Source organism: Salmo salar, chromosome ssa12 (genome assembly GCF_905237065.1).
Source record: "Salmo salar chromosome ssa12, Ssal_v3.1, whole genome shotgun sequence".
In the NCBI taxonomy this organism is placed as follows: domain Eukaryota; kingdom Metazoa; phylum Chordata; class Actinopteri; order Salmoniformes; family Salmonidae; genus Salmo; species Salmo salar.
The window spans coordinates 55123197-55143571 of NC_059453.1; the positions used below are offsets into that span (position 1 = coordinate 55123197).

Consider the following 20375-nt stretch of genomic DNA (forward strand, 5'->3'; position numbering starts at 1 on the left):
GTTTATCGCCATGGTATCACCCTACTGCTAATCCTTGAGAGCTCTTTACTCCTACACTAATCCTATGACCTCTCATACAGTGTGTATTTGACCTCTTAATAGCCTTGTGTTTGTACACTACCAGAGGAGAGTCAAACATTAGTTCAATCATTCATAGGGCTCTGGTCCAATGTAGTGCACTATGTAGAGAATATGGACCCTAGTCAAAAGTAGTCCACTGTGTAGGGAATACGGGCCCTGGTCAAAGGTAGTGCACTGTGTAGGGAATAGGATGATATTTGGGATACAGACATGTCAACACAGCTCAGTTGCATGGGCCCCACTCTTTACATATGTCTCTCCATACATCCAGCGGAGCAGCTCAGCCCTATAGGGAAAACAACATCCAACCTTTCGGAAATATTGCCACTTTCTTTATGAGGGCAGACAGACGGATAGAGATGCAGATGGATGGAGGAGGTGGTTAGTGTATCTGTGTATCCTGTATGAAATTAGCCATCCTTCCTGTTTGTCGGAGTATAGCTGGGGGAGGTAGGGGATTTGTCTCAAATGGCACCCTATTCCCTGTATAGTGCATTACCTTTGAACAGAGCACAATGGGCCCTGGTCAGAAGTAGTGCAATATAAAGGAAATGGGGTGCCATTTGGGACCCAGCCAGAGAAATCGGTAAAGAGGGACATCCGTGTCGTACGTCACAGCGAGTCAAGGACACTTCCGCTCTGACATGAGGTAGGGCTACTGTGACAGACCAGTGTGCCTGCTTAGCAGTGTAGCTTCTTCCCCATCTGGGTACACTGTCCGTACAATGGCTCAAACCAGGTTCCTATGCCACGCAAACACACTTGACCGCCCGCTTCACAACGTACTTAATTCGGTGACGTGAGTGGAGACATCTCAAGCTGTTGGGAGAGCTTAAGGTATGATCTTACATGGATGGTTCACCCAAATTACAAAAAGACATATTGGTTTCCTTACCCTATAATCAGTGTATGGACAAGGTATGAGAGCAATCCATGCTTTGGTTTAGTTTCCCTGGCACTGTTTCCACATGCTATCGTTTTAGCATTCGTGGCACAAATCCCATTTAAAAAATATATATATACAGTTGAAGTCGGAAGTTTACATACACTTAGGTTGGAATCATTAAAAATAGTTTTTCAACCACTCCACAAATTTCTTATTAACAAACTATAGTTTTGGCAAGTCAGTTAGGATATGTACTTTGTACTTTGGAGAAATATCCTCTGGTCTGACGAAACAAAAATAGAACTGTTTGGCCATAATGACCATTGTTATGTTTGGAGGAAAAAGGGGGAAGCTTGCAAGCCGAAGAACACCATCCCAACCGTGAAGCACGGGGGTGGCAGCATCATGTTGTGGGGGTGCTTTGCTGCAGGAGGGACTGGTGCACTTCATAAAATAGATGGCATCATGAGGGAGGAAACTTATGTGGATATATTGAAGCAACATTTCAAGACATCAGTCAGGAAGTTAAAGCTTGGTCGCAAATGGACAATGACCCCAAGCATACTTCCAAATTTGTGGCAAAATGGCTTAACTTTTTGAGGAAAGGGGGGCAGTATTGAGTAGCTTGGATGAAAAACATGCCCAAAGTAAAATGCCTGCTACTCAGACACAAAAGCTACAATATGCATATAATTAGTAGATTTGGATAGAAAACACTCTAAAGTTTCTAAAACTGTTTGAATGATGTCTGTGAGTATAACAGAACTCATATGGCAGGCAAAAACCTGAGAAAAATCCAACCAGGAAGTGGGGAAATCTGAGGTTTGTAGTTTTTCAAGTGATTCCCTATCTAATACACAGTGTCTGTGGGGTCATTTTGCACTTCCTAAGGCTTCCACTAGATGTCAACAGTCTTTAGAACCTTGTTTCAGGCTTCTACTGTGAATGGGAAGAGAATAAGAGGTGATTCAGTCGTGTGTCTGGAAAATTGTCACGAGCTCAAACATGCGTGCGGCCGTGAGAGCGAGCTGCCTTTCCTTTCAATTCTAAAGACAATGGAATTGTCCGGTTGGAATATTATTGCAGATTTATGATAAAAACATCCTAAAGATTGATTCTATACGAACTGTAATGAAACTATTTTCACTTTTCGTCTGGACTAAACTCACGCGCTTAGTGAATTTGGAGTGCTGGACTAAACGGGCAAACAAAATGGAGGTATTTGGACATAAATATGAACTTTTTCCAACAAAACGAACATTTATAGTGGAACTGGGATTCCTGGGAGTGCATTCTGATGAAGATCATCAAAGTTAAGTGAATATTTATAATGTTATTTGTGACTTCTGTTGACTCCAAAATGGCGGGTATCTGTATGGCTTGTTTTGATATCTGAGCGCTGTACTCAGATTATTGCAAAGTTTGCTTTCGACGAAAAGCTTTTTTGAAATCTGACACAGCGGTTGCATTAAGGAGAAGTTTATCTATAATTCTGTGCATAACACTTGTATCTTTTGTCAAAGTTTATGACGAGTATTTCTGTAAATTGATGTGCTCATTCACAGGAAGTTTTGTAGGCAAAACATTTCTGAACATTACACGCCAATGTAAAATGGGGTTTTTGGATATACAGTGCCTTGCGAAAGTTTTCGGCCCCCTTGAACTTTTCGACCTTTTGCCACATTTCAGGCTTCAAACATAGAGATATAAAACTGTATTTTTTTGTGAAGAATCAACAACAAGTGGGACACAATTATGAAGTGGAACGAAATTTATTGGATATTTCAAACTTTTTTAACAAATAAAAAAATGAAAAATTGGCCGTGCAAAATTATTCAGCCCCTTTACTTTCAGTGCAGCAAACTCTCTCCAGAAGTTCAGTGAGGATCTCTGAATGATCCAATGTTGACCTAAATGACTAATGATGATAAATAGAATCCACCTGTGTGTCATCAAGTCTCCGTATAAATGCACCTGCTCTGTGATAGTCTCAGAGGTCCGTTTAAAGCGCAGAGAGCATCATGAAGAACAAGGAACACACCAGGCAGGTCCGAGATACTGTTGTGGAGAAGTTTAAAGCCGGATTTGGATACAAAAAGATTTCCCAAGCTTTAAACATCCCAAGGAGCACTGTGCAAGCGATAATATTGAAATGGAAGGAGTATCAGACCACTGCAAATCTACGAAGACCCGGCCGTCCCTCTAAACTTTCAGCTCATACAAGGAGAAGACTGATCAGAGATGCAGCCAAGAGGCCCATGATCACTCTGGATGAACTGCAGAGATCTACAGCTGAGGTGGGAGACTCTGTCCATAGGACAACAATCAGTCGTATACTGCACAAATCTGGCCTTTATGGAAGAGTGGCAAGAAGAAAGCCATTTCTTAAAGATATCCATAAAAAGTGTCATTTAAAGTTTGCCACTAGCCACCTGGGAGACACACCAAACATGTGGAAGAAGGTGCTCTGGTCAGATGAAACCAAAATTGAACTTTTTGGCAACAATGCAAAACGTTATGTTTGGCGTAAAAGCAACACAGCTCATCACCCTGAACCGACCATCCCCACTGTCAAACATGGTGGTGACAGCATCATGGTTTGGGCCTGCTTTTCTTCAGCAGGGGCAGGGAAGATGGTTAAAATTGATGGGAAGATGGATGGAGCCAAATACAGGACCATTCTGGAAGAAAACCTGATGGAGTCTGCAAAAGACCTGAGACTGGGACGGAGATTTGTCTTCCAACAAGACAATGATCCAAAACATAAAGCAAAATCTACAATGGAATGGTTCACAAATAAACATATCCAGGTGTTAGAATGGCCAAGTCAAAGTCCAGATGAGAATCTGTGGAAAGAACTGAAAACTGCTGTTCACAAACACTCTCCATCCAATCTCACTGAGCTCGAGCTGTTTTGCAAGGAGGAATGGGCAAAAATTTCAGTCTCTCGATGTGCAAAACTGAAAGAGACATACCCCAAGCGACTTACAGCTGTAATCGCAGCAAAAGGTGGCGCTACAAAGTATTAACTTAAGGGGGCTGAATAATTTTGCACGCCCAATTTTTCTGTTTTTTATTTGTTAAAAAAGTTTGAAATATCCAATAAATTTCGTTCCACTTCATGATTGTCCCACTTGTTGTTGATTCTTCACAAAAAAATACAGTTTTATATCTTTATGTTTGAAGCCTGAAATGTGGCAAAAGGTCGAAAAGTTCAAGGGGGCCGAATACTTTCGCAAGGCACTGTAAATATGAACTTTATCAAGCAAAACATACATGTATTGTGTAACATGAAGTCCTATGAGTGCAAGCTGATGAAGATCATCAAAGGTTAGTGATTCATTTTAGCTGTATTTCTGGTTTTTGTGATGCCTCTCCTTGCTTGGAAAATGGCTGTGTGGTTTTTCTTGTCTAGGTGCTGTCCTAACATAATCTAATGCAATGCTTTCGCATTAACGAAAAGATTATCTTTAAAATGGTGTATAATACTTGTATGTGTGAGAAATTTGAATTATGAGATTTTTGTTGTTTTGAATTTGGCGCCCTGCTATTTCACTGGCTGTTGGTGAGGTGGGACGCTACCGTCCCATATGTCCTAGAGAGGTTAAGGACAACAAAGTCAAGGTATTGGAGTGGCCATCACAAAGCCCTGACCTCAATCCTATAGAACATTTGTGGGCAGAACTGAAAAAGTGTGTGCGAGCAAGGAGGCTTATATACCTGACTCAGTTACACCAGCTCTGTCAGGAGGAATGGGCCAAAATTCACCCAACTTATTGTGGGAAGCTTGTGGAAGGCTACCTGAAACATTTGATCCAAGTTAAACAATTTAAAGGCAATGCTACCAAATAATAATTGAGTGTATGTAAACTTCTGACCCACTGGGAATGTGATGAAAGAAATAAAAGCTGAAATAAATAATTCTCTCTACTATTATTCTGACATTTCACATTCTTAAAATAAACTGGTCATCTTAACTGACCTAAAACAGGGAATTTTTACTAGGATTAAATGTCAGGAATTGTGAAAAACTGAGTTTAAATGTATTTGGTTAAGGTGTATGTAAACTTCAACTGTATATTAAACCAGGCAAGTGAGTTAAGATCAAATTCTTATTTACAATGACAGCCTAGGAACAGTGGGTTAACTGCCATGTTCAGGGGCAGAACGACAGATTTTTACCTTGTCAGCTCGGGGATTTGATCTAGCAACCTTTGGTTGCTGGCCCAACACTCTAACCACTAGGCTACCTGCTGCACCCATTCAAGTCAAAGAATCGATATCAGCATTTTTCGAGCATCATGAGAAATGCTAATATCGGTCCCATGACTTAAAACATTAGCATGCGCAAACAGTGCCAAGGAAACTAAACCGAAGCATGGATTGCAGTCATACATTGTCCATAAACTGCTTACACAGTAAGGAAACCAATGTGTCATTTTATAATTTGGGTGAACTATCCCTTTAATTCTGTCACACTACTGTACAGACCTGTCTATCATTCCATGACCCTATAACCCGGCGATCCTCCTCTCCATCTGTCATCTTTCTCCCATCTACAGTATCATTTCATCTCCTTCTTTCCTCCCTGTCCTTACTTCCTCTTCTCTTTCCCATCCTCTCTCTGTCTTCTTTCTCCTTCCTCTTCCCCTCCGTCTGTCCTGTCTATCATCCCCTACACTACAGTATCTGTCTGTGTGTTATTCTGTGTTGTAGCACAGTAAGACATGAGGAACCTACCTCTGTTCTCTTTGATGGCCAGCAGTGACGGATCCTGTGAAGAGACACACACAGTTACAGAACGCATTCAACAAATTGACTAACCTTGGTTCTGGAGTTACAGGAGTACAGAATACTGTATGGGTAATGAATTTATGCCTGATCTAAGCTCAGTTTTGTTTTTTAACTCTCTGTGTCTAAAAGGTTAAATTAGAGCTGTGTCTAAAGGTGATTTCTATCTGAAATGTGGCAGTGTGTGTGTGTTTACCTTCTGGACTCTAGGCTGCAGACGACAGGGGCATGCTGGGAGCTGGTTGAGGGCGGAAGTGATGTCAGGCGTTTCTACGGCAGCCAGCGAGCTGCAGAGAGCCTTCACTGATTGGACCAACCGTTCCACATGCAACACAAGCTCCACCTTCAGAGGGGAGAGGGAGAACGGAGCGATTTTAACCTCACACATACATTTTCAAAATAAAAGAGCCAAACATGTTTGCTTTCGTTTGTGTGTGTGTGTGTGTGTGTGTGTGTGTGTGTGTGTGTGTGTGTGTGTGTGTGTGTGACAGTGTGTGTGTGTGTACGTGCATGTGCATTTGTGTGTGTGTCTGCATGCGTATGCGTGTTTGTGTGCGCGTGTGTAGTAGGTTACCTCTGATAGTAGAAAGGACTCAGCCTCGTTGTGAAAGGTATCCAGGAGCAAAGTCAAAGCCTCTCTGTTCAAACACAAGTCAATATCAACAACACTAACCAGGTTTCTATCCAACCTTTGTATGAGAGGAAAGTCCATGTCAGAATTTGGAAACCTTCAAATTTATCTGTAAACTTTCCAAATGTCGACAAAACAAAATACGCTAGACGAGGTGGGATCTTTTTGAGTCGGTAAAACATTTATTATGCAACAAATGGCGGTGGAAACCCCTTTTCGGCAAATATTGATAAAATAACCATCACATCGACGAATGCTTGGAGTCACACTATGACATGTGTGGTCCTCCCATGAAAAGTTGTTTTGATGTGCATTGCATCATTACGCACAGCCTTTAATCCGCAACAAGTCAATTTGATGGAAACACATTTCTGGTGGGAAAATGCGCATATTGTTTTTATGCGAATTTTAGAATATTCGCATGAAAATCTGTCACCAATTGGATGGAAACTAGCTACCATCAAGGGTATGAAAGTCCCAGCTTAAGGCCTTTAACTGCTTTCTAATGTAATTCGTGGTGTGAGAGATCTAGGCCCCTCCCCCTCACCTAGTAACGGTCTGTCTGATTGGACGTTCCTGCAGCAGAATGCCGTGGTTCATCGTAGAGGGCGTGTCATCATCATCCTCCTGTCAATCACAACATAACGACACGATGAGTGTGTGCGTACGATTGTCTGTGTGTGTGTGTGTGTGTCGTGTGCATGCGTGTTGTGTGCCGTGTGTGTGTGTGTGTTGTGTGTGTGGGCATGGGTGTGCACACCGTGCGGCCCAGTTCTGTGTTGACAGAGCCTCTCTTGGTGAGGAAGAGACGGATGTCCCAGTCAAACTTCAGACACAGCTGGATATACTCCAACTCTGCCAACGTCTGGGAACTGAGGGGAGAGAGAGAGAGAGATAGCATAAACCCTGCTACTGTCAAAGATGATGGATGAATTAAGGTAGTTCACTCAGGCCATTTACCAATTAAAAAAATAAAATAATCGCAGTTCCTGTCTACTTAAGGGGGTGGCTCTCCCATAGATACCGATGCGAAAGCTGCTGGGTCCAGTCTAATTAGTTCATTTCCATTGAAACAGAAAGAAAGGAAGGCGTGGGCTGTCTCGTTTCCTCTTCCGTCTCTGCTACTGTCAAGCCCTGGGATTGACAAAGCTGTGTAACAAAACATGACCTCAGCACACAGAGGAAGTCCTAACCTATTTTACCAGCTGCAGGTTATCAGGGGAAAACCCACTTCCTGCTGCTGCTCAGCCATGTCCACACAAAAATAAAAAAATTAAAACAAATGGAAAGACAGACATACACACATATGTGCAGCTGCTCTGAGCTGGAGATAAAACACACATGTGCACAGACTCACAAAACATGGTGCACACACACACACACACACACACACACACACACACACACACACACACACACACACACATATGCTCAGATTCACTGGACCGGAATGGAGCTTACTGTAAAACCCATTTAAACACTAGCTGGCTGTTTCTCTCTAGAGGAAGACTTTAGAGAAGAGTGGGAGGGAGTGTGTGTGTGTGTGTGTCAGGGTGCATGTGGTTCGGGGATGAAAGGTCATGTTGGCCCACAACTGTGTGTGTGTGTGTGTGTGTGTGTGTATAGAATAGTCAGTTTTTACTGGGGAAATCCCCTGAGGTTTAGGTCGGCCCTCAGACATCAGCAGAGCTTGTTAAAAAACGGCCATAATTGAGGCCTTCAGTTATATGAGTGTGTATATCTGAACCACAAACCACACACACACTCCAGCTCTCTCTCAGTTTACCCCCAACTCACTGCCCTTTCTCGATAAAGCCTAAACGCATTCTTATAGCCTGGGCCACACACACACACACACACACACACACACACACACACACACACACACACACACACACACACACACACACACACACACACACACACACACACACACACACACACACACACACACACACACACACACACACACACACACACACACACACACACACAAACACACACACACACACACACACGTTTTACTATCCTTGTGGGGACCAAACAATTGATTCACATTCAAAATCATATTTTCTCTAACTCCTAACCATTAACCCTAACCTTAAATCCTAACCTTAAATACTAACCCCAACCCTAAACCTAACCCCTAATTGTAACCCTAACCCTAAACCTAACCCCTAAGCCTAAAATAGCCTTTTTCCTTGTGGGGACCGGCAAAATGTCCCCACAATTTTCCTTTGTTTTACTAACCTTGTGAGGACGTCTGGTCCCCACAAGGATAGTAAAACTAAAAACACACACACATACAAAAACACAAGGTTGAGACATGCATACAGTACACACACAAACACATATGGCTGAGAGTATGAGTGTATAGCCAAGGTCTATGCGATTTTTCCAAGGCAAGGCTCTCCTCAGTTTATCTGAGGGGAATTGCTCTGGCTCTCAGTCTTATAGAACAGCTGTTTGTGTATTCACATGCATGTGTATGTGTGTGTGTGTGTGTGTGTGTGTGTGTGTGTGTGTGTGTGTGTGTGTGTGTGTGTGTGTGTGTGTGTGTGTGTGTGTGTGTGTGTGTGTACATGTGCTCTCTACCTCCCAGTCCCACCCTCTGGGCCCAACTAACATGGCTGGTGATGTGTTATGATTAGTTGGCTCTCTTCTACTCATTCCACCCTGTGCTTGGCCTGTTCCATGGAGGAGTGGGGGACAGGGGGGCACCATCGCTGCCGCAGCCCAGCCAGGGTGAGCTCTACTGGGCAGAGAGTGGGCAGACTGCCCCCTGGCACCCATCCACAATGGGGTGGGCGTGGAGCCCGGAAAGAGAGGGGGATGGGCAGGGAAGAAGGGAAAGAGAGGGAAGGCGTGGGAGGAGAGAAAGAGGGGAAGCAGCATAGTGTAATGGTGCCAATGGAGTGTGGACTGACAGGGCATGTGTATGTGTGGAGCTCATTCAGCAGTGAAGGAAATTAAAGGGATACGTCGGGATATTGGCAATGAGGCCCTTTATCTACTTCCCCACAGACAGATGAACTCGTGGACACCACTTCTACGTCTCTGTGTCCAGTATGAAGGAAGTTAGAGGTAGTTTCATGGAGCCAATGCTAATAAAATTGGTATCCACAACTTCATCAGACTCTGGGGAAGTTGATAAATGGGCCTCATTGCCAAAATCCCGAAGTATCCCTTTAAAAACACTCAAAAGCCAAATCCCAGCCGCCTCTTCCAGTATTCACACATATTGCCGACAGATGGGCGAGAGGAGTGGAGATACAGAGAGAGGGAGAAGAAGTTGAGGAGAGAAAGGGACGAGAGAAGTGCTCCTTACTTCTCTAGGAACTCAGCTTGACCGCAGACTTTGAGCAGGTAGTGGTCGACATCGATGTGGTCCAGGTCTTCATTAGCATAACACAACGTCTGGTAGATCAACAAGTCTACCGTAGATGACCCTTAGAGAGAGATGTGGGGAACAAAACGTAAATTACAGTACATGACAGTAGCAAAAACAGAGGAAGATAGAGAGAGAGAGGGTAGATGGAAGAGTAAAGCAATAAAGAGACGGGGAGAGAGAGAGAGAGAAGTGGATGTGTGGGTGTGTGTGGGTGGGTGTGTGGGTTCTTTGATTCAACCTCTCTGGACTGAGTCAGACCCAACTATTCTATTGACAGGAAGAGTCACAGGGACAGATGTACTGGAAGAAATGATTCAGACTGACTGACTGCTGTGTTGTTGATTGCTGTAGTTTATCTCAAATTATCTTACAGAATGAATAAGAGGGAAACAACCACTCTGACTCTGTTTACTTGGCCAGTTCGATCTCTCTGAGTGAGAGCAAACATACTCTCTTCCGCCATCATGAGTCATGAGCTGACCTTACTGTACCCACAGCACATAGTCTCACACACACTAAGGGAGACAGGGTGAAGTAGAGAGAGAAACAGATAGAGATAAAGATGGGCAGAAAGAGAGGAGACCTTCATAGCATGAACAGTGATGTTTCCAAAGCGGTCTCTCCTTCCCCTTCCCTTAAATCTCCCCCTCTTTCTCCCAGACCGAAGAATGAGGCCAGATTAGACAGTTGGTTGGCTGGGATCCGGTCAGTGTAATTCCATTAAGGGAACTCCAACCACATGCTTTCCCTTATCCCCGATCATGGCCAAAACATTCACATTGGAAAACCACAGTGGCCTGGACAGGACTGAGTGAAGCAGACATGACATTCACTGAGGATGTGTGTATGAAAATAGGGGTGAGTGATCTCTGTGCTGATGAAGTGAGAGAGAGTATGTGCATCTTACCATCACAGGTGAAGGTGAGTGGTTCTCTGACGTGGTCGCTGATGACCGTAACTTTGACGCTGACCCCTAACCCCTGTTGCAACTCTTCAGGCCCCACTGAAGGCGACCACACAAACCCAGAGTTCTTAGAGCGGTCGCTGCTTGGATACGCCGACCGCAACCTGTAAACAACACAACCACCACACAGGGATGGTTATTAAAAATTAATAAATAGCTGACTGTGAATTAACCAGAACAGAACCACAACACACAGTTATGGTTATAACTGCTTATAGTCAGCCTGACCACAATACAACCACAACAAAACCACAGCACAGGAATGGTTCTAAACAGCCTGACTGAGGGCGAGAGGGTCAATTTGGGTCCAATCACAAATCAACCCCTAAACCCTACGCCCAATGCACTTGTAGATATTTGAGAGGATCTGACAGGTGTGAACAATATGGTAATAGCTCCATCTTGCCCTCTGTAGGCTAGGTGGAAGTTTCACCATATGGTTCATACCAATCAAATCCTCTCAGATCTCCACAAGTGCATAGGGCGTTTGGCTTGGGGGTTGATTTGGGTTTGGGCCGTACACTTACACGTCGAGCATGTGACAGAAGGCGGCCACCTCCTCATCTCTTTCCTCTGACACCTGGAAGAGCTCATAGCCAAAACCATTAAGCCTGGGGCCCAGAGACACCTGCCAATCACACACAGACACAGGAACGATCAGTCACAGAACTGACTGTAACAGAGCATTCAGAGTCACGGAACAGAACACAGCTGGACTGGACTGCGTTGGAATAGACTGACTTGACCGGAGTAAGCTGGAGACAAGCCTAGACCTTTCAAGGATCATTTATTTGTGTCTAGGTTTGACTATGGAAACACGGAGTGAGGGTGTGAGGTAACACTAGATGTGAATTAATGCTATGTCATGCAAAGTGACGTAATGAATCTGTCGTGAGCCTGTCATAGGGGGAGTAGTTACCGGGTCGGCCGACACTCTGCGCTGGTTCTTGTTGCTCTTTTGGATAGGTACGTAAGTGCGGGGGGGCACCTGAGGGGGGAGAGTCTTACTCCGAGCCACCGGCTTCCCTGATTGATCCCCGTTGGCCCGCCTACCCCTTGGCGCCAGCCAATCCCCATTGAGCTTGGAGAGGGCGTCGTTGAGGCTCTCGTAGTTGAGCATCTCCCCTGATGACAGTTTGGGCTGGTCTACCTCAGGGGTGAACAGGTTGACATCCCGGGGCGCCACAGTGCGTCGGGGAGGCAGGAAGGGCTCAGTGGAGGGGGGTAGAGGGGTCCTTGGGGGTACAGCAGGAGGAGGGTCATCCGGAGGAGGGGGGAAGCCTTTAAGCAGAGTCAGAGGAGAACCATAGCTAGACCCTGAGTGCCCATAGCTGGAGTTCAGGTAGTCCCCCTTCCCTGAACTCTCCAGGATATAGAGGGGCTCTTTGCTGTAGCTTCCCAGAGGAGGAGTGGCCCTGGATGGGGAGGGCCGTGGGGAGTGGGACCCCCCAGGCTGGAGGTGGTTGAGGAATGGGTCCGAACCAGACAGCCCTCTTAGCAAACTCTCTCCTGGAGGAAGAGGGCTGGGGCAGGGTGGGAGGGGGCGATCGATCTGGCTCTGGCCCTCCCTAGGGGGTAGCGTAGGTAACTTCCCAATCCCCTGGCTGCTGGTCCCCTGGCTGTCCCCCCCCTTGTCCTGTTTAAGTCTTGACAGGGCATCATACTCCATCTGTAGAGCTTCAGCCATTACCAACTCTCTCTGGCTAAGGCCCAGGGAATCCAGTCCCCACGGGCCTTCACCGTCCTTCTGAGTCTGTGCTGCCGACATGGTCCTACAAGGGAAGCTACCACCAACAGAAGAGGAGGAGAGGGACACTGGTGCTAGGGCTTCCAGAGAAGAGACATGGGCCTCAGAATACGCTCTGTGGAGCGAGAGAGAGAGAGGTAATCAGAAAGAGTCAAAAAAAGAGGAAGTAAAGTCAAAGTGAGACAGAGGGATGCATTTCGGTTCTGACATTCAGACCACAGATGCCAAGTGCTCTCAGTTTCAGGTGTATTCTACAAAAGCACAGCTGATTCTTGGGCTGGGAATAGCCAGTGACCTCACAATACGATATGTATTGTGATTCTTACGATTCTATATGTATTGGGATTCGATACTATGATTTTATTGTAATTTGATGTTCCAAACATATTGCTCACTATACACTAAGTGTACAAAACATTATGAACACCTGCTCTTTCCATGACAGACTGACCAGGTGAATCCAGGTGAAAGCTATGATCCCTTATTGATGTCACTTGTTAAATCCACTTCAAAATCAGTGTAGATGAAGGGGAGGAGACAGGTTAAAGAAGGATTTAAGCTTTGAGACAATTGAGACATTCAGAGGGTGAATGGACAAGACAAAATATTGAAGGGCCTTTGACCGGGGTATGGTAGTAGGTGCCAGGCACACCGGTTTGAGTGTGTCAAGAACTGGAATGCTGCTGGGTTTTTCATGCTCAACAGTTTCCCGTGTGTATCAAGAATGGTCCACCACCAAAAGGACATCCAGCCAACTTGACACAACTGTGGGAAGCATTGGAGTCAACATGTGCCAGCATCCCTGTGGAACACTTTCGACACCTTATAGAGTCCACGACAAATTGAGCCGGTTCTGTTTTGTACACTTGCAATTTGATGAATGGAAAGAGACATCTGTTACAAAACACCTACGTGTATTGTAATGACATTCTGCCATTGTCATTAGGCCTACATTTGTAGCCTGAATTGATGCGTCCAAGCGTGCCTTGGTTTCGGCCACTCATCTCCGCGAGCATCTCAGCCACACATCCCCGCCTTGATAAAACGTAAGTGTTCTCCTCAAACCACAATGCAATTTGGAGCGAATACCACCCGGTTTCCAGTCAATTGCAAAATGTTAATGTGGCTGACATGCAGTAATGTTAAATAATAGTGTAACAACCTATAGTTTCTTGGGCATGTTGTACTAATTGTGATAGGCTCGCGTTTTACCGGTACGGCGTACCCCCAGTATTTATTTTGCCGGGACGCCGTACCGGAATGGCTTACTTTCACCCCTGTTATGATCAGTCATGGAAATAAAAGTGTTGAAAACAAGTTGGCTCACTACTTAAAAAGAAGTTGGTGAACAAGCTATAGGATGAAAAATATCGGCATTTTGGTGTAGGTAGAGCCGACTAGGGCTAGCTAACGCTACTTAGCAAAACATGTTTTTTTATTACAAATCGATATTTGGGAGTCAAAGTTTCTATATAATATCGTCCAAAATAATATTGCGATATACAGGGACCAATCAAATCCGCGATGCGTAGAACGTGGCTGGAATCACGCAATCCAGACATTGAAACGGAATTCGGCAATATTCAAAAATGTATTGAATTTATTAGAAAAGGTGTTAATTATGATAAGGCGTGAACAATATGCATTAGTGATTTGTATTTTCCTTCAACTTTCTGAAGAGGCATCGGCGCGGGAGTGCCTCTGTCTGCATGTGCATGTTTGTCTACCACTTTGTGTAGCCGTTAGCGATGATGCTAATGACCACTGTCTTCTGCTAGATGGAAAGGCCTCCCCAAAAACCTTCTCAATTAAATGTTAATAACAAAGTAGAGTACGTCAAGCTGGCAGAATGATATGATTATTTGCATCAATCCAGCGGTGATTTGTTTAAGTCACTTCATTGTAAATAAGAATAGAATGTGTCTAAAGACACTTCTACATTAATGTGAATGCTACCATGATTACGGATAATCCTGAATGAATCGTGACAATGATGAGTGAGAAAGTTAGACGCACAAATATTGTACCCCAAAAAATGCTAACCTCCCCTATTATTGTAATGGTGAGAGGTTAGCATGTCTTTGGGGTACAATATTTGTATGTCTAACTTTCTCACTCCAAAATGACACATTATTTATGATACATTTTCTACAAAATAATCTGAAACACAATCAAAACAAACAGCAAATGCATCCAACAAATTTGTAGAGTCACAAGCTTGATGTAGTTATTGCGTGCTATGAATATGGGACCAAACTTTTTACTACTTTAATACACAAGTGAATTTGTCCTAATACTTTTGGTCCCCTACAATGGGGCGACTATTTGTTTGTCTCTTGATGGTGTGCACTTGAATTAAAATGGTATTTACACACCCCCCAAAAAATGCATAGATTTTTCCCAGACCTCAAAAGTGGTCTCCTGTTGTGGTTTAAGCATTGTTGTGGACTTAAAACATCCAATTAAAAAAGTGTGATAAAAAGAAAAAGAAAAACTGGGAAAAATCTGAAACCTGGAGAAAAACGGTGAAAACGGAATTTGGGAAAAAATGAAACGGCCCTAGATATGTAACTGTATCACTGTTTCCCCCATAACTAGCTGATTCCCCCCTTTTCCTCACTTTTTCGTTATTTGGAGGACTGCATAAACTGCTTATTAACCACTATTTATAGAACAAAAGGTCTTATACAGGACAAGTCGCATGTAACAATTGACACATGGTTAACAAACTGTGAATAGGTACTAATGTTTAGTGAAACAGACGTGGCTGGTTCAGACAGGAGACTGCAGCTCAGCAGTATCACAGACCAGATTCCTGACCTCCCATGGACATGTTTAACCCACGGGCATGTTTAACCCATAATATGGCCTCACACACACACACGCACACGCACACATACACACACAGCATGCATGCAAGCGCACATGTCCCACAGCACACAACAAAAACCTGAGGAAGTGCTCTGCAGACTGTGTGAGGAAGAGAAGATGGGTCCGCATTCTCTAACCCAGTGCTCACCAAACGGTCGATTGTGAAACACTTCTATTAAAAAAAGAAAACAATAATGTTGACGGTAGGGGCACTTGATTCAGCTGCCCTGCATGCCGGGTAGGCGAAGTGTTCCCATTTTTAACCATGTCATGCGTCTGAAGATACAAACTCCGCCTACCCGACGTGCCCCGAGAGAAAATCAAGTGCACCTATAGGCTACCGCTAGTCAATTGGATTGTTTAGATCATCGTGTCTACAGCTTTCTCGTTGATACTGTGATTTCAAAACGTTTAAAACCATGACTGAAGAGACTGTCAATGAATACAGAAAAGAGCTGCATTGTGAACATGAAATGCAGTTCCCCGCTCGTGCTGCAAACAGCACTGCGGCTTAAATGAAAGCGTAGCAAAGTGTATCGATAGGCTGGCGTTATTATTAGCGCTGTGTGTTTTTTTATATCAAGGAACATTTCACTTTCTCTGGTCATTAGAAGCAACAACATGAATTTGTGCATGAGGCAGAAATAATGAGGTGTGACTCGAGTTTCACCATCAGCTCGAAGACTCTGTCCCCTTCTTAGTCAGTCTTAGCATAGGGGGGAGAGGTGAGGGACTGTCAGACAGTGAGGCAGACCCTCTGATGCTCTCCCTTCGCTGAGACTTCAATTTATGCTCACTTAGCTGTGCCTCACAAGTAACACAACAAATGATGACCTATTACCAGTGTAATCCTAGAACTCAAGTTTGTATTCGAAAATCAAATCAAACAATTCATGAGAGCCCATGAGCTCTTGTTGCGCAACATTTCAATAGGCTATGCAGTTGCGCAAGAAAAAAGAGTGATGGCCTCTACTAAAAATAGAAGGATCAGCTTTCTATAGGCTAGGCCTACTATATTTATTTATCAACTTTCCTAATATTAAGCACATTGCTTATCTTTACAACAGGAGTATGGCCTAGCTGGCTGGCATAAAAATGAACCATGGGAAAGGCGTCCTCCATTCGCTATTTAAGTGCATAGATGAAATGTGTTTTTTCCGGCTGACCCTGTTTCGATAAAGGTGCATGATAATGGTCCATTCTACATCAAAACAAATTTCACACATATTATTTAGTATATGTAAAGACAATATTAAATTAAGAATAGTCTGATGGGTGACAATATTAGCCTATCATTTGTGAACGATGCCCAGCTTAAGAAACAATGCCTTTTTTTACGACTTTTTAGAATCATAGTCACACTATTCATGTACAGTAGCATAACCCATGAGCCTATATGTTTTAATAAGGTTTGTATCACAACTAAAATGGCCAAAAACCTTCAGAGAATTAAGCACATTACAAGGGGTGTAGAGGCTAACTGGCATACATAAGCAGCGCGTGAGTTTCAAGTTTGGGGAAGATCATTTTCACCATAAAAATGCACCTTTATAATAAAAGCATTACATGCATAATTACATTTGCGGTCACTTTTGATAATGGTGTTTTCCACTAACGGAACATTTGCGCATATAGCCTGTCCATTGCTGTGCTTATAATGTGAATAAATAGCCTAATAGTTTGTCAACATTTTAAGCTAAATGTTCTGATCTATTGCGTCAGCCGCATTGCATACATAAAAAGAAATGTTTGATGCTAGTGGTTGTATTCATTTGGGATCTATCGCATCCCACAACTGTCCCAGACTATGTTTGGAATATTTATTTCTCGCACAGAATAGGTCAACCTTTGTACTATGGGGGATAGTAGATTGAAGTAGGCTAGTGCTTTTGCTGTGCATTAGGGCTACTGTTTATTGTTTGCTGACAAAAAGTAAATGTGGACAGTTCTTCCAATATCTTCAATATGCACCTTGGAATTGGATAAGGAGGCGCACAGTTGTGTCCCTGATGTGTGTCTTCACTTGTAGCCTGTGAGAAAGACCCGATCACGTGATGGAGGGCGTAGCACTCAGGGAGAAGCCACAACGGCCACAAAAGGCATGGATTTTGGGGGGACATTGCTTAACGGCCGCACAAAGGGGATGCCGCCGTTAAATTCTGCTTGTCAAATTGTGAATGAGTGACATAAAGTGTGTACAGCCTGCGCAAAAAACAAAGCAGCGCTCATGCCTTTCAGGTGACTTTTTTCAAATCATCATTAGAGTCGCATCATGCAGCCTTACAATACAGTAAAATCAAAACATATAGCCCAACGTTTGTAGAACAATTAAAGTTACATTAATAACTCTAAATTAACCATATAGGAGTACCTATTTCTTTGTTAACCGCTCAACACAGAATATCCGAATGTGCACACTCCCTCAAATCGTTTGGAGAAAATAAGCTTTCTATTTTATTCAGCTTTGTTCAATTGTATTCTTCATACTATAAAATAATGCCACGGAATTTTAAGCGAATCTTGTCTGCTAAATGAACTAAACACTGAACTACACAGCCATTTGGCATAGCCAGATCAGGACCTAACATAAGGACAACACAGAGTATGCTATTCTGTTCTTCTGAAAAAGACTACATTTTCTTCATAACATGCTTCATTAGACCCGTCTATAATAAATAATGGATTTATTGTGAAGGTGTAGACTACAATACATGGATTTATTAGACTTTTTAAAATGTAAATGTTCCAAAGGTCTGCATCAGTGGCGTGTGGGCTATGTGTGGAAACCAGGAGATGCTAAATGTGTTTAAGTTAATTAATGGTCAATTACCGTGAGACCGACCGTTATTTGCTTGACAATCATTGGCTGACAAAATTTTGTGACCGCCACAGCCCTAATTGGGCCTATAGCCTACTGCACAAACCTTATTGCTACAGAGATCTTTTTAATAGGTTACTGTTGCTCTAACTCTATACACCACTTTCTTTCCCCCTCTCACACGGATTCAAACACTTTGTGAAGGTACATATGACAGCTCTCTTCCCTACAAACCTCTCTTCTCTTGTTAAAACCTGTTGGGGCTAGGGGGCAGTATTTTCAAGGCCGGATAAAAAAACGTAACCGATTTAAACTGGTTACTACTCTTGCCCAGAAACGAGAATATGGATATAATTTGGATAGACAACACTCTAAAGTTTCTAAAACTGCTTTAATGGTGTCTGTGAGTATAACATAACTCATATGGCAGGCCAAAACCTGAGAAGATTCCATTAGGAAGTGCCCTGTCTGACAATTTGTTGTCCTTCTGTTGCATCTCTATCAACATTACAGCATCTGTGCTGTTACGTGACACTTTCTAAGGCTTCCATTGGCTCTCTTAAAGCGTTCAGAAAGCGGAATGACGTGTCTCCTGTCTCTGGGCAAAGTACAGCAGCAGAGTTTGTAAGTGGCCTGCCTGGGGACAGTGAGACTGAGATGTGCGTTCACGAGACTTCTCCATTTTTTTCTTTCAGTCTTTGAATGAATACAACGTTGTCCGGTTGGAATATTATCGCTATTTTGCGAGAAAAATAGCATAAAAATTGATTTTAAACAGCGTTTGACATGCTTCTAAGTACGGTAATGGAATATTTTGAAATTATTTGTCACGAAATGCGCTTGCGCGTTACCCTTCGGACAGTGACCTGAACGCACGAACAAAACAGAGGTATTTAGATATAACTATGGATTATTTGGAACCAAAACAACATTTGTTGTTGAAGTAGAAGTCCTGGGAGTGCATTCTGACGAAGAACAGCAAAGGTAATCCAATTTTTGTAATAGTAATTCTGAGTTTAGGTTGTCCCAAACTTGGTGGGTGTCAAATTAGCTAGCCTGTGATGGCCGAGCTATGTACTCAGAATATTGCAAAATGTGCTTTCGCCGAAAAGCTATTTTAAAATCTGACATAGCGTTTGCATAAAGGAGTTCTGTATCTATAATTCTTAAAATAATTGTTATGTATTTTATCAACGTTTATCATGAGTAATTTAGTAAATTCACCGGAAGTTTTCGGTGGGTATGCTAGTTCTGAACATCACATGCTAATGTAAAAATCTGTTTTTTGATATACATATGAATTTGATTGAACAAAACATGCATGTATTGTATAACATAATGTCCTAGGAGTGTCATCTGATGAAGATCATCAAAGGTTAGTGCTGCATTTAGCTGTGGTTTTGGTTTTTGTGACATATATGCTTGCTTTGAAAATGGCTATGTGATTATTTTTGGCAGGGTACTCTCCTGACATAATCTAATGTTTTGCTTTCGCTGTAAAGCCTTTTTGAAATCGGACAAGGTGGTTGGATTAACGAGAGTCTTATCTTTCAAATGGTGTAAAATAGTCATATGGTTGAGAAATTGAAGTTATAGCATTTTTGAGGTATTTGTATTTCGCGCCACGTGATTCCACTGGCTGTTGACTAGGGTGGGACGCAAACGTCCCACTGGCCCAGAGAGGTTAAAGACTCTAGCCACCAAAGCCATAGGCTGTTCTCGCTGCAAGCAGTACCAATGCATCAAGTCTGACACCAACAGGCTGAACAGCTTCTATCCCCAAGCCACAAGACTGCTAAATAGCTTTTTGCACTCTCTACACAATCACGCACACTGACTCTCCAACATACAATAACACCCACATACATTTATACTGATTCTACACACACGCGCTCATACACACACTCACAGACAATAATTTACGCTGCTGCTACTCTGTTTATCATATATCCTGATGCCTTAACCCTAAACAGTGCATTAGGAAACTATTCAGACCCCTTTACTTTTTACACATTTTGTTACGTTACAGCCTTATTCTAAAATGTTTTAAATAGTTTTTCCCCTCATCAATCTACACACAATACCCCATGATGACAAAGCAAAAACAGGTTTTTAGAAATGTTTGCAAATGTATTCAAAATAAAAAAAACTGAAATATTCCATTTACATACGTATTCAGACCCTTTACTCAGTAC

The 20375-nt window shown here is 43.1% G+C and overlaps 1 protein-coding gene across 2 annotated transcripts in view; it reads right to left on the bottom strand.

Moving 5' to 3' along the window:
• The window catches only part of LOC106565096 (phosphatidylinositol 4-phosphate 3-kinase C2 domain-containing subunit beta-like), a 73736-nt gene that overhangs the window by 41183 nt on the left and 12178 nt on the right, over positions 1-20375 (bottom strand). For both annotated transcript variants that reach the window (XR_006758021.1, XM_014131802.2), the window contains exons 2-10: positions 11664-12606; positions 11272-11372; positions 10688-10848; positions 9718-9838; positions 7150-7261; positions 6937-7016; positions 6333-6396; positions 5955-6101; positions 5708-5741 (exon numbers count right to left, since the gene is read on the bottom strand). Coding sequence is in view for 1 of the 2 variants with exons in the window: in XM_014131802.2 (XP_013987277.1) it covers positions 5708-5741; positions 5955-6101; positions 6333-6396; positions 6937-7016; positions 7150-7261; positions 9718-9838; positions 10688-10848; positions 11272-11372; positions 11664-12512 (1669 nt within the window). In the remaining variant the exon portion in view is untranslated. The remainder of the gene's footprint in view (positions 1-5707; positions 5742-5954; positions 6102-6332; positions 6397-6936; positions 7017-7149; positions 7262-9717; positions 9839-10687; positions 10849-11271; positions 11373-11663; positions 12607-20375) is intronic.